The sequence below is a fragment of the Heloderma suspectum genome, chromosome 5 (genome assembly GCF_057233095.1).
Source record: "Heloderma suspectum isolate Gila_16-S chromosome 5, 16-S_ref, whole genome shotgun sequence".
Classification (NCBI taxonomy): domain Eukaryota; kingdom Metazoa; phylum Chordata; class Lepidosauria; order Squamata; family Helodermatidae; genus Heloderma; species Heloderma suspectum.
Window position 1 is genome coordinate 136,986,687 of NC_139462.1, and position 14,556 is coordinate 137,001,242.

A 14,556-nucleotide genomic window follows, 5' to 3' on the forward strand; every position below is an offset into this window, starting at 1 on the left:
GGAAGGGCTGGCTTGTGGGCTTCCGGGAAGCATCTGGCCAGCTGCTATTGGGAACATGCTGCTGGGCCAGCGGGGCCACTCATTGGCTGGCCCGGTCCTCTCGGGCTCAGGCACCGACTGAGGAAGGGCCAGGCGCTCTTCACGAGGACATTCGGCAGGACGCATGCGCCTACAGCCAGCCGAGAAAGGAAAGCGCTTCTTCTGACGAGAGCCAGGAGAGCGCCGTCAGTATGGCGGCTTTGAGCCCGGCTGCCGCTGCTGCTTCCCCCCCCGCCGCGCCACCGACGCCCTTGCCAGCCGCCCCTCCCGGACCAGGGGCAGGAGCCGCTGTGGCTCGCGGTAAAAAGCGCCCCTCCAGCCCTGGTAACGGTAGCGCCGGGAAGAAGAAGAGGTTGGCCACGCCGGGCAGCGGCGGCGGAGGGAGTTTCTTTCAGGTACGGGCTGCTGGCGCGCGCGCGAGACAGAGGGAGGGGGACAGCCCCACAGTCTTTTCGGGAGAGAGGTGCGCATGCGTGGATAGGACTTTCCTCTACCCCTCGTTTCCAAAGAGAATGGGACACCCTCAGTGTTTTACGTCCGGCTGCGATCCTGGCGCACGGTTGTTTGGGGCTCAGGAGTCAGTCCCATTGAATTCGGTGAAACGTGCATAGGCTTGAGTTGGAAGAACTGGTTGATCTCAGGTGGGTTGGAGATAAAGGTGGTGCAGCCCCCGAATTCAACAGTAGTTTTGTGGAAGTGTTTACACTTTTTTTGTTGGCATTCAACGCCCTGCCTTAAACTTTGCAGCTGAGTCGAAGCTCGAAACTGGTTTTAAACATTGCAACTGGTGTTCGGTTATCAGTCACCACTGTGGAACAATCCTATGTATATTTACTTGGATGTACGCACATGATTTTATTTATTTATTTATTTATTTATTTATTGAAAAGGGGGATAAGGTTTGCACACAAGTTAGGTGGATTTGGGGGTAAATGTTAAATGCACAATTGCCTCCCTGGAAAAAAGCAAACATGCCTGTATTACCTGCAGACTGAGCAAATACAATGCAAACTCATTTACACCGTGGGAAAACTTAGAGGAGGGCAAACATTTGCACTCATTTGAGTAACCTTTGCTATTAACTTTATATTGAAGATTGACAATACAATTGCATTCATGTTGTTGTTCAGTCGTTCAGTCGTGTCCGACTCTTCGTGACCCCATGGACCATAGCACACCGGGCCTTTCTGTCCTGCGCTCTCTCCCGGAGCATGCTCAAGTTCATATTCATTGCATCTGTGATGCTATCTAGCCATCTCATCCTCTGCCGTCCCCTTCTCCTTTTGCCTTCAATCTTTCCCAACATCAGGGTCTTTTCCAGGGAGTTTTCTCTTTGCATTAGGTGGCCAAAATTTTTGAGCTTCAGCTTCAGTATCTGTCCTTCCAATGAGCCGTCAGGGTTGATTTCCTTTAGGATGGACTGATTTGACCTCCTTGCAGTCCAGGGGACTCGTAAGAGTCTTCTCCAGCACCACAGTTCGAAAGCATCAATTCTTTGGCGCTCAGCCTTCCTTATAGTCCAGCTCTCACAGCCATACGTTACTACTGGGAAAACCATAGCTTTGATTATACGGACCTTTGTCGGCAAGGTGATGTCCCTGCTTCTTACTATGCTGTCTAGGTGTGCCATAGCTTTCCTCCCAAGGAGCAAGCGTCTTTTAATTTCATGGCTACAGTCACCATCTGCGGTGATCTTGCAGCCCAAGAAAGTAAAATCTGTCACTGCTTCCATTTCTTCCCCTTCTATATGCCTGGAAGTGATGGGGCCAGATGCCATGATCTTCGTTTTTTTAATGTTGAGTTTCAGACCAGCTTTTGCACCTTCCACTTTCACCCTCAACAAGAGGCTCTTTAGATCCTCTTCGCTTTCTGCCATTAGGGTGGTATCGTCTGCATATCGGAGGTTGTTGATATTTCTCCCGGCAATCTTAATTCCGACCCGTGATTCATCCAACCCAGCGTTTCTCATGATGTACTCTGCATATAAGTTAAATAAGCAGGGTGACAATATGCAGCCTTGTCGTACTCCTTTCCCAATTTTGAACCAATCGGTTGTTCCATGTCTGGTTCTTACTGTTGCTTCTTGACCCTTGTACAGGTTTCTCAGGAGACAGGTAAGGTGGTCTGGTACTCCCATCACTTTAAGAATTTGCCACAGTTTGTTGTGATCCACACAAACAAAGGCTTTAGCGTAGTCAATGAAGCAGAAATAGACGTTTTTCGGGAATTCTCTTGCTTTCTCCATGATGCAGCGAATGTTGGCGATTTGATCTTTAGTTCCTCTTAGGGGTGGACGAAAGTCACTTACCTGTCCTCGAAGATTTCCCGCGGTGGGGGGGAGGCGCTTCGTTGCTCCCCCCGCGAAGTTCAGGCCGGGGGGGGAGGCTTCCCGCCTCGCCCGGCTGAAATTCAGGCCGGGGGGGAGGCTTCCCGCCTCGCCTGGCTGAAATTCAGGCCGGGCGGGAGGCGCCTCGCCTCGCCCGGCCGCGAACTAAACAGTTTAAAAAAAAAAAAAAACCGCCCCCGTGGTAGGCTACGTGACGATTTACGTAGCCTATCATGGCTGACTTTGCAAATCTAGCCGTGATAGGCTACATTAATCGTCACATAGCCTATCACGGGGGTGTTTTTTTATTTTATTTTATTGCAGTGGCGGCGGCGGCAGCCGGTCGAAAGATCGGCTGCCGCCCCTGACAAAGACCCACCGAACCGCCGGCCGGACCCGCCGCCGGGAGGGACATTCGGCAAAGGTAAGTCCCGTCCTGCCGGGGGGGGGGCAGAGAATTTCTCCCCGAAACTTGTTCGGGGGGCCGAACACATTGGCGCTCGGCCCCCCGAAGTTTCAGGGAGAAATTCTCCGCCATCCCTAGTTCCTCTGCCTCTTTGAAACCCAGCTTGTACTTCCGGTAGTTCTCAGTTCGTATACTGCTGAAGCCTAGCTTGTAGGATTTTGAGCATCACCTTGCTGGCATGTGAAATGAGTGCAATTGTGCGGTAGTTTGAACACTCTTTGGCGTTGCCCTTCTTTGGAATTGGAATGTAAACTGATCTTTTCCAGTCTTGTGGCCATTGTTGAGTGTTCCAAATTTGTTGGCATATTGAGTGCAGCACTTTAACAGCATCATCTTTTAGGATTTTAAATAGCTCAGCTGGAATACTGTCATCTCCGCTAGCTTTGTTGTTAGTAATGCTCCCTAAGGCCCACTTGACTTCACTCTCGAGGATGTCCGGCTCAAGTTCAGTGACCGCACTATCATGGCTATCAGGGACATTCAGATCTTTCCTGTATAGTTCTTCTGTGTATTCTTTCCACCTCTTCTTAATCTCATCTGCTTCAGTTAGGGCCCTGCCTTCTTTGTCCTTTATCATGCCCGTCTTTGCACAAAACGTTCCCTTGAGATCTCCGATTTTCTTGAAGAGATCTCTAGTCTTTCCCATTCTGTTGTTTTCCTCGATTTCTTTGCATTGTTCATTTAAGAAGGCCTGCTTGTCTCTCCTTGCTATTCTCTGGAACTCTGCATTCAGTTGGATATATCTTCCCCTTTCTCCCTTGCTTTTCGCTTCCCTTCTTTCCTCAGCTACTTGTAAAGCCTCATCAGACAGCCACTTGGCTTTCTTGCATTTCTTTTTCTTTGGGATGGATTCCGTTGCTGCCTCCTGAACAACGTTACGGACCTCCGTCCAGAGTTCCTCAGGCACTCTGTCTATCAGGTCTAATCCCTGAAATCTGTTCCTCACCTCCACTGTATATTCATAAGGGATATGATTTAGGTCATACCTGAATGGTTTAGTGGTTTTCCCTACGTTCTTCAATTTAAGCCGAAATTTTGCAAGAAGCAGCTCATGATCTGAGCCACAGTCAGCTCCAGGTCTTGTTTTTACTGACTGTATGGAGCTTCTCCATCTTTGGCTGCAAAGGACATAATCAGTCTGATTTCGATATTGACCATCTGGTGATGTCCATGTGTAGAGTCGCCTCTTGTGCTGTTGGAAAAGAGTGTTTGCTATGATCAGCGTGTTCTCTTGGCAAAACTCTATTAGCTTTCGTTCTGCTTCATTTTGTACACCAAGGCCATGCCTGCCTGTTATCCCGGTGATTTCTTGACTTCCTGCTTAAGCAATCCAATCCCATATGATGAAGAGGACATCTTTGTTTGGTGTTAGTTCTAGAAGGTGTTGTAGGTCTTCATAGAACCGATCAACCTCAGCTTCTTCAGCCTCAGTGGTTGGGGCATAGACTTGAATTACTGTGATGTTGAATGGTTTGCCTTGGATTCGTACTGAGATCATTCTATCGTTTTTGAGATTGTACCCCAGTACTGCTTTTCCCACCCTTTTGTTGACTATGAGTGCTACTCCATTTCTTCTAAGGGATTCTTGCCCACAGTAGTAGATATGATGGTCACCTGAATTAAATTTGCCCATGCCTGTCTATTTTAGTTCGCTGATTCCCAAAGTGTCGATGTTCAGCCTTGCCATCTCATGTTTGACCACCTCCAGCTTACCTTGATTCATTGATCTTACGTTCCAGGTTCCGAAACAATATTGTTCTTTACAGCATGGGATTTTCTTTTCACCACCAGACACATCCACAGCTGAGTGTCCTTTTGGCCTTGCCCCAGCCGCTTCACTCTTTCTGGCGCTACTTGGAAATACCCTCTGCTCTTCCCCAGTAGTATATTGGACACCTTCCGACCTGAGGGGCTCATCTTCCGGCGTCATCTCTTTTAGCCTTGTGATACGTTCCATGGGGTTTTCTTGGCAAGAATACTGGAGTGGGTTGCCATTTCCTTCTCCAGTGGACCACATTTTGTCTGAACTCTCTGCCATGACCTGTCCGTCTTGGGTGGCCCTGCACGGCATAGCTTATGGCTTCACTGAGTTACGCAGGCCCCTTTGCCACAACAAGGCAGTGATCCATGAGGGGGAATTGCATTCATAGTGAACTAGAAACTGCAAATAACAGGGTGGTTAATTCAAGTCAATATGTGAAATTGCCTCAGCTCCCTGTCTCCTCTGATGTCTTCCGCAAGCCTCTTCTTTCAACTGACTTTCCCTCAAGTTACTGATTCTCAGTCCATTGCACTGTGCTGTACCCTTCCTTCAGCCTTCTTACCTCTGGGCTCCCTGCCCTTTAATTTCCCTGTTTCCTGAGAACCACCTCCCCCGCCCCAGTCTTCAGCTAGACCACAGAAATTACTCATGCCCCCAAGACCTGTGAGATTTTAATCTCAGACGAACAACTTTTTCTTCTCTCAAAGAAGTTGGACTATAAACATACTGACAGCTTTATTCACTAGAGAGTTGGAATGTTTACAAACATTCGATGCCATCACACCAGCTCAGCTAATCAGTGTGAGTGTACAACAAGCACAGTAGTTATTGATTTGATTTGTACCCTACCTTTCTACCCCAAAATGGTACTCAGTTCAATATAGAATGTGGATATAGTGGCCACATTCAGACTTCACACTAAACCATGGTTTATGTGGTTTATAGTTTAAACTGAGCCCAATTCAAGCTGCTGGTTTTGACGTATAAAGCTTTACATAACTCAGAAGTGCTTGACAAAGTACATTATGAACCTACCTGTACATTCTGATCCTGTACACTACGATCATCATCTGAGGCCCTCCTGCTCTGAGAGTTGGAGGATGGCCTTTCTTGGTGGTGGTCCCCTGATTGTAGAACACTCCCCAGGGAGGTCCACCTGGTGCCAACTTTCTCATCTTTTCAGCGCCAGGTTAAGACTTCTCTCTACTCCCAGGCATTTATTTTTTATAAAATAGGAAGTTGTAGTTTGGAACAAATTTCAACTGGAAACTTTAAATCGCCCTTCCATGTGTGCAAAGAGTACATGACCCTGAGGCTAGCCATGGCATGTTCTTGTAATGCTAAACTATGGTTGAGGATTATTTCTGAATTGGACCAATGTTGTTTCATTAAATATTTAGTGTTGGTGATGTATTTCAAAATTTATAGCACAATCCTATACTTCAGAACTACTCAGAAGTTAAGTTCTGTTGAGTTCAATAGGGCTTTGCAGCCTTAAACACAGAGGGAGCAATCCTATGGCTGCTAGACAGCGACCTCCCCCCACTTCCACGCTGCCTTGGAGGCAGCGCAGAACGGCCCCGTGCTCCGCACTTGCAAGAGGAGTGCGGAGTGGCCAAAAAGGGGTGTTCCTGGAGGGCGTTCTGGGATGGGGAGGGTGGAAATGCCTGTATGACACATCCAATGTGTTGTACAGCAGCCTCCTCCCCCGCTCAGCCCTCGTGCAGCTATACAGCCGCAATCGGCTGTCTAGCTGAAAATGCAGGGCAGGAGAAGCGTGGAGGGAATGATTCCCTCCGTGCTTCTCTTGCCCTGCATTGGATAGGTGGTCGCCTCCGAGTTGAGAGGCAGCTTCCTATCTGAAAAGGATTGCACCCTAAAGGTATTAAACAATACCCACCCATCCCCAGCAGAAGAAGCTTGATCTTGATATCTCATGAGACTGTTGATCCATGATGATGCCCACCACCTTTATCTTTTGCCAAAAAGAAATAAAACTGTGGCTGGTCTATTCATCTCCTTGCCAAATCATTCCAGGTATAATGAGCATATTTCCAGAAAGGTGTTTTATCGTGTTTCTGATATAGTACTCTTGGGGAGATGTGGGTAACTGACATTCAAATTACAAGGAGTTGTACTAGATAACGTTCCATTCTAGGTTTTTATTTATACTTTTAAGGGAATTTAAGGTTGTCTGAATTATCATCACAGATCCCTTAATAAAAAACCAAATTCATACTCAAAACTGTAAAAAGAATTAAAATGTGCAACTTTATTTGACAGCTACTCAGTGACAGCATTTGTATATTGTCAGGGTGGAAACTGAGCCAATAGAACCCCAGAGCAGTTCTGATTCTGAAAAGGATCAGCAATCCATGAGAGAGGAGCCAGTTCATCCCTCACAGGCACAGCAGCTGGCAGAGATTCCTCCTGCCGGCATTCCTGAGATAGATAGTGATCCTAGCAGTGAGAAAGTGCCGGAACGAGGCTTGCTAGATGCTCGACGCAGACGCAGGGAGCGACGAGCGATGGAGGGCGTGGAAAGGAGGCGTAGCGCCCGTTTGGCGCGCAAGCAATGGCCGCCTCCCGTGGACCCAAGGGAAAGAGGGAGGATCTCTCCCTAGCCCATAAGTTCAGGGTCTTCACGTGACTCTCCTTCAAACGGGGATCAACTGCCTACTCAGTACATAGGCCACTCTGCTATTCCTTGCTTAGTCGCTGGTAAATAGCATCTGAAAGAGTCATTAAGTTGTAAAGGATTAAAGCCTTGAAAAGAATCCTTTTGTCTGTGTCTTGAGTTGGCTATTGGGGTCTACTGAAAGAGGCCGCTAGGGCGCTCCTGACATATATTTACTGACCAGCAAAAGGATCTTGGGGATGTAGTGGATAACTCAATGGAAGAGTCGACCCAGTGCGTGGCTGCTGTGAAAATGCCATATTCCATGTTGGGAATTATTAGGAAAGGAATAAAAAATGAACGGCCAATATAATGCTTTTATACATATCTATGATGTGACCACATTTCGAATACTGTGTACAGTTCTAGTCACCACACCTTTAAAAAGTTACTGTAGAGCTGGAAAAGGTACAGAAAAGAGCAACCAAATGGTCAAGGGGCCTAAACATTGTAACCTCTCTTCATAGGGGGTTTCTCGAGTAAATGGTAAGAGGGGACATGAGGTTGTTGTTCCTGGTGAGGTTGTTGCTGCTTCCATTCTTGTCCAAGTGGCTCTCTTCCTTCTCCCTTGCAAAAAATGTATTCCCCTCACATGGGCATTGTTACTACAGTGGGATTTGAACCCATTTACTGAAGAGCCATGGGTTCTCCATGAATGGCTCTTCCCTGTGGAGCTGTCTGGCTGCTGCAATTTCAATGGCATTTCTTCTATCCCTGTATGGCCTTGGCATTTCCCCTGGCAAACATATTGGGGGTGTTTGGATGATCATGGGAGGAAAAGAAGCCATTGTAGCTTCTCTCCCCACTCCCGCATGTGCTGTTCGAACACCTGTCATTTACATAATTACCTTTACTGCAGCATGGGTTGGCATGTCGTCTGAACTCGGCTCGCGGTGTGGCAGGGGTGGCTTTATACCTTCCCTACAACCCCTACTGCAAGTTGTAGGTTGTAGGGTGGGTATGAAGCTACTCCCGCCACTGTGCACACCGGGTTCAGACGACACGCCAACCTGCACTGCAGCATGGGTAATCTTGTAAACGACAGGCATGGGCAGGGTGAGAAGCCACGATGACTTCTTTTCCCCCATGATCATCCAAACTCAGACGTTTGCTTCAGTAGCAGGGGAATTCAAACCTTTTTCAGCAGGCATAAGCTGCTTCCCACGTAACCTAATACATTATAGCACTTGATATGTAAAAGAAGAGAACATGAACTATTTCTAGCAATGTGGGTATACGTTGTGTGTGGAATGGGTTAAGTCATTGGTGCCTGATTGGTGCCTTCCATATATGGGCAATGTAGGGCTGCCACTCCAGTGTTGAGATTGCGGAGATTGACAGCTTTGCTAGGAACTTTATGGGGTAGCCACTGATGTTACTATGTTAACGCTCTCCTAGTTACGGACTAGTTACACCAGTCTAAGGGACTGACTAGTTTACACCAGTGGTGGTCCTTTTAGGTTGGGCCATAGGATTGTCCTTCAAAAATATGCTTAAAACATATATTTAGACTGGGACTGTTCAAAGGCTGTGTGGTGCTGCCAAAGCAGAAAAACAGTGGGGTAAACAAGAGAAAACGTCTAATAAAATCCAGTGTGTTTCAGACCCTAATAGTCCATCAGGTAAATCTAGAATAAATGCATGAATAACTTTTGGTATCAAACTTAAACATACACACAAACATATATACACATACACAAAAGCCTGCAATAATATAACAAATAGTATAAGCAATATATGTTTATAAAATATAAAATAAGAGGCCAGCATATTCAAATCTAGAAAGTTATTTTTTTTTAGTTTATTTATCCCTTGGGAATATATATGAGTATGAGATAATATATAATTTATTTTTCATCACTTATAAGAATATTTTTTAATTCATAAAAATTGGAGACTCCTTTTTCTGATTGACCTTGCATGGTTTGGAGTCATGTTTTATAAATGTATGTCTTTATTTTTTATTTAAAGTGTCTAAATGCAGCCCTTCATCACCAAATCACAGGACCAAATTTCAGTAAAACAACAAATACAATGATAAAAACAAATCTACTAAGCTAGGTATTAAAATCAGCAAATGCCAGGGTATAAAGATGAGATTTTAACAGGTGATGAAAGACCCTCAAGGTTGGCCCCTGTTGCACTGCAGGGGGAAGAAAATTCCAAATTGTGGGACACCACAACAGAAATTGCCAGGCCCCCTGGTTGCAGATATCAGATTACACTGAGCAATGCATTTTGGGATAGAGGAGCAATGGCTGATCTCCATTTCGAAAAACACAAAGGCCAGCTGTAACTCTGATTTGCCTCTTGCCTTGGACGAAACACACGGGTTCCTGAGTCCGAACAGAGCCAAATGCAGGGAAGCGAAATACAGGGAAACATGGCAGTCCTTGCATAGCTAGGTGTAATCTGAAACTTGTAACATCTACCACTGACTAATTCATTCAGACTGCAAATCTCCATTTTGAGACTGGGTCTATGATTCTATTACAATAAAAATATTTTGCACCTTCAAAGTGTTAAGTATGTTGTGTAAATCAAATAGTAAACATGCCAATTAAATCCATTTTAATTCCAGGTCGTAACACAACAAAATATGGAAAAGTCAAAGGGGGGTGAATACTTATGCAAGGTACTGTATCTAAACAGCAGACCTCATGGCCATAGCATCTGGCCACATTTTGGGAATGTTATTTTTCTTACCTCATCCCCTGCTTTTTGTACCATCTACCCAGATGAAGGGTTCTGAAGAATTCTAAAGCTTGCACATCTTTGTAAAATTTTGGATGGCTCTAAAAAGATATTATGGATCACTGCCTTGTTGTGGCGAAGGGGCTTGCGTAACTCAGTGAAGCCATAAGCTATGCTGTGCAGGGCCACCCAAGACGGACAGGTCATGGCAGAGAGTTCTGACAAAATGTGGTCCACTGGAGAAGGAAATGGCAACCCACTCCAGTATTCTTGCCAAGAAAACCCCATGGAACGTATCACAAGGCTAAAAGAGATGACGCCGGAAGATGAGCCCCTCAGGTTGGAAGGTGTCCAATATACTACTGGGGAAGAGCAGAGGGTATTTCCAAGTAGCGCCAGAAAGAGTGAAGCGGCTGGGCCAAAGCCGAAAGGACACTCAGCTGTGGATGTGTCTGGTGGTGAAAAGAAAATCCGATGCTGTAAAGAACAATATTGTTTCGGAACCTGGAATGTCAGATCAATGAATCAAGGTAAGCTGGAGGTGGTCAAACATGAGATGGCAAGATTGAACATTGACATCTTGGGAATCAGCGAACTAAAATGGACAGGTATGGGCGAATTTAATTCAGGTGACCAGCATATCTACTACTGTGGGCAAGAATCCCTTAGAAGAAATGGAGTAGCACTCATAGTCAACAAAAGGGTGGGAAAAGCAGTACTGGGGTACAATCTTAAAAAACGATAGAATGATCTCAGTACGAATCCAAGGCAAACCATTCAACATCACAGTAATTCAAGTCTATGCCCCAACCACTGAGGCCGAAGAAGCTGAGGTTGATCGGTTCTATGAAGACCTACAACACCTTCTAGAACTAACACCAAAAAAAGATGTCCTCTTCATCATAGGGGATTGGAATGCTAAAGTAGGAAGTCAAGAAATCACCAGGATAACAGGCAGGCATGGCCTTGGTGTACAAAATGAAGCAGAACGAAAGCTAATAGAGTTTTGCCAAGAGAACACGCTGATCATAGCAAACACTCTTTTCCAACAGCACAAGAGGCGACTCTACACATGGACATCACCAGATGGTCAATATCGAAATCAGATTGATTATGTCCTTTGCAGCCAAAGATGGAGAAGCTCCATACAGTCAGTAAAAACAAGACCTGGAGCTGACTGTGGCTCAGATCATGAGCTTCTTGTTGCAAAATTTTGGCTGAAATTGAAGAAAGTAGGGAAAACCACTAAACCATTCAGGTATGACCTAAATCATATCCCTGATGAATATACAGTGGAGGTGAGGAATAGATTTAAGGGATTAGACCTGATAGACAGAGTGCCTGAGGAACTATGGATGGAGGTCCGTAACATTGTTCAGGAGGCAGCAACAGAATCCATCCCAAAGAAAAAGAAGTGCAAGAAAGCAGTGGCTGTCTGATGAGGCTTTACAAGTAGCTGAGGAAAGAAGGGAAGCAAAAAGCAAGGGAGAAAGGGGAAGATATATCCAACTGAATGCAGAGTTCTAGAGAATAGCAAGGAGAGACAAGAAGGCCTTCTTAAATGAACAATGCAAGGAAATCGAGGAAAACAACAGAATGGGAAAGACTAGAGATCTCTTCAAGAAAATCGGAGATCTCAAGGGAACGTTTTGTGCAAAGACGGGCATGATAAAGGACAAAGAAGGCAAGGACCTAACAGAAGCAGATGAGATTAAGATGAGGTAGCAAGAATACACAGAAGATCTATACAGGAAAAATCTGAATGTCCCTGATAGCCAGGAGAGTACGGTCACTGAACTTGAGCCGGACATCCTCGAGAGTGAAGTCAAGTGGGCCTTAGGAAGCATTAGTAACAACAAAGCTAGCGGAGATTACAGTATTCCAGCCGAGCTATTTAAAATCCTAAAAGATGATGCTGTTAAAGTGCTGCATTCAGTATGCCAACAAATCTGGAACACTCAACAATGGCCGCAAGCCTAAACTAAATGGTCAGTTTACATTCCAATTCCAAAGAAGGGCAACGCCAAAGAGTGTTCAAACTACTGCACAATTGCACTCATTTCACATGCCAGCAAGGTGATGCTCAAAATCCTACAAGCTAGGCTTCAGCAATATGCGAAACGAGAACTACCGGAAGTACAAGCTGGGTTTTGAAGAGGCAGAGGAACTAGAGATCAAATCGCCAACATTCGCTGGATCATGGAGAAAGCAAGAGAATTCCAGAACAATGTCTATTTCTGCTTCATTGACTACGCTAAAGCCTTTGATTGTGTGGATCACAACAAACTGTGGCAAATTCTTAAAGTGATGGGAATACCAGACCACCTTACCTGTCTCCTGAGAAACCTATACGAGGGTCAAGGAGCAACAGTGAGAACCAGACATGGAACAACCGATTGGTTCAAAATTGGGAAAGGAGTACGACAAGGCTGCATATTGTCACCCTGCTTATTTAACTTATATGCAGAGTACATCATGAGAAATGCCGGGTTGGATGAATCAGAGGTCGGAATTAAGATTGCTGGGAGAATTATCAACAACCTCCGATATGCAGACGATACCACCCTAATGGCAGAAAGCGAAGAGGATCTAAAGAGCCTCTTGTTGAAGGTGAAAGAGGAGAGTGCAAAAGCTGGTTTGAAACTCAACATTAAAAAAACGAAGATCATGGCATCTGGCCCCATCACTTCCTGGCATATAGAAGGGGAAGAAATGGAAGCAGTGACAGATTTTACTTTCCTGGGCTCCAAGATCACCGCAGACGGTGACTGTAGCCATGAAATTAAAAGACGCTTGCTCCTTGGGAGGAAAGCTATGGCAAACCTAGACAGCATAGTAAGAAGCAGACATCACCTTGCCGACAAAGGTCCGTCTAATCAAAGCTATGGTTTTCCCAGTAGTAATGTATGGCTGTGAGAGCTGGAGTATAAGGAAGGCTGAGCGCCGAAGAATTGATGCTTTCGAACTGTGGTGCTGGAGAAGACTCTTACGAGTCCCCTGGACTGCAAGGAGGTCAAATCAGTCAATCCTAAAGGAAATCAACCCTGAGTGCTCATTGGAAGGACAGATGCTGAAGCTGAAGCTCAAATATTTTGGCCACCTAATGCGAAGAGAAAACTCTCTGGAAAAGACCCTGATGCTGGGAAAGACTGAAGGCAAAAGGAGAAGGGGACGGCAGAGGATGAGATGGCTAGATAGTATCACCGATGCAATGAATATGAACTTGAGCATGCTCCGGGAGAGAGCGCAGGACAGGAAGGCCTGGCGTGCTATGGTCCATGGGGTCACGAAGAGTAGGACACGACTGAACAACTGAACAACACAAAAAGATATTGCCCAACTGTAGATCTTGGAATTTAGTTCCTAGGTTGACGAGATCCAGTGGTTTCCGGTATCTTGAATTATTGTCCAGAGAAAGGAGCTCCTTGCTCTGGTATGATAAGATGCCCTTGCCAAAGTTCCCACTTCTAGAAACCATTAAAGATATGCAGGAGCCCTATCCTCTTTTGCATCAAGTCACTCTATCAACTTTCTGAATAAAGATGACAGCCACATATAAATAGGGATGTAATCTAAAAATGAACGGCCTAATACCCCAAAGAGGATTTGTGAAAATTCAGTCTGAAAGAGGCTGTCCTGGCAAATTGCAAAGATGTAAGAAAGAACTGCTTCCTAGTTACTCTGCAGTAGGATTACCCCTGCCTTGGAATCAAACAAGAACAGATTATAGCATTTTGCCCATTATGTTGATTTAAGACTATGAAGTAGAAAAAAAAATTTTTTAATTTTTACTTCCAGAAAATACAAAAAGAGTAGGATTGCCAATATTAAGACTATGATTGCTCACTAACAATGGCCTGGCCTGGTCTTGTGCACTTAACACTACCTTGATCGGCAGGAATCAGTGCTGCATTGCATCATCTGCTAATGTCTGCAGATCAAGCTACTGTTAGGAGAAAAAAATAGGCTCAAGGCCCAATTAAAAAAATTGGCAACTTGAAGACTAGAAACATATTTCAATAGAAAAAATAGACAAAAATCACATCGGCACATAAAAATACACATCTACATAATAATAAACCAAACTAAAGAGTAGGCCTCACTTCTTCTGAGTAAACATTCCTAGGGTTACACTGTCAACTTTATAAAATTTAATCAGTCTTTATTTTGTCATTTGTGTTTACAATGTCAATTAAATTGTTTTATTTATTTACTTAGTTTTATTTGAGGATTTATTCAGTTTTCAACTCAAAAGTTCTCAGAACAGATGATATTTACAAAATTCATTAAAGGGTAAAATATGTGTAGCAAAACAAATTAAGTCAGCAGCATTATCTTAGCATCAGGGAGCATAGTACAACCAAACTAGAGTCCCTCACATTTGGAGGGTTAATGCCAGCTTTAAAAATGTCTTAATCAACTTTGAAGCTCTTGAATTTAATAAATCTGTAGTGAGTTCCATACATGCAGAATAGCAATAGAATACACTCTTAATTGTTGAAGGCAATCTGGTCTTCAAAGGAGGTCTTTGAAGACTGGTCTTCAAACCTGTTACAGATATCTTTTACTGGACTTAAATGATCAGAAAAATA

At 44.8% G+C, this 14,556-nt stretch overlaps 1 protein-coding gene across 1 annotated transcript in view; it reads left to right on the plus strand.

Moving 5' to 3' along the window:
- The first annotated feature begins 206 nt into the window (after positions 1-206).
- INO80C (INO80 complex subunit C) overlaps positions 207-14,556 on the plus strand; it is a 49,721-nt gene continuing 35,371 nt past the window's right edge. The window contains exon 1 of the mRNA XM_084857545.1: positions 207-434. Coding sequence (XP_084713671.1) covers positions 231-434 — 204 coding nt within the window. The 5' untranslated portion in view covers positions 207-230. The remainder of the gene's footprint in view (positions 435-14,556) is intronic.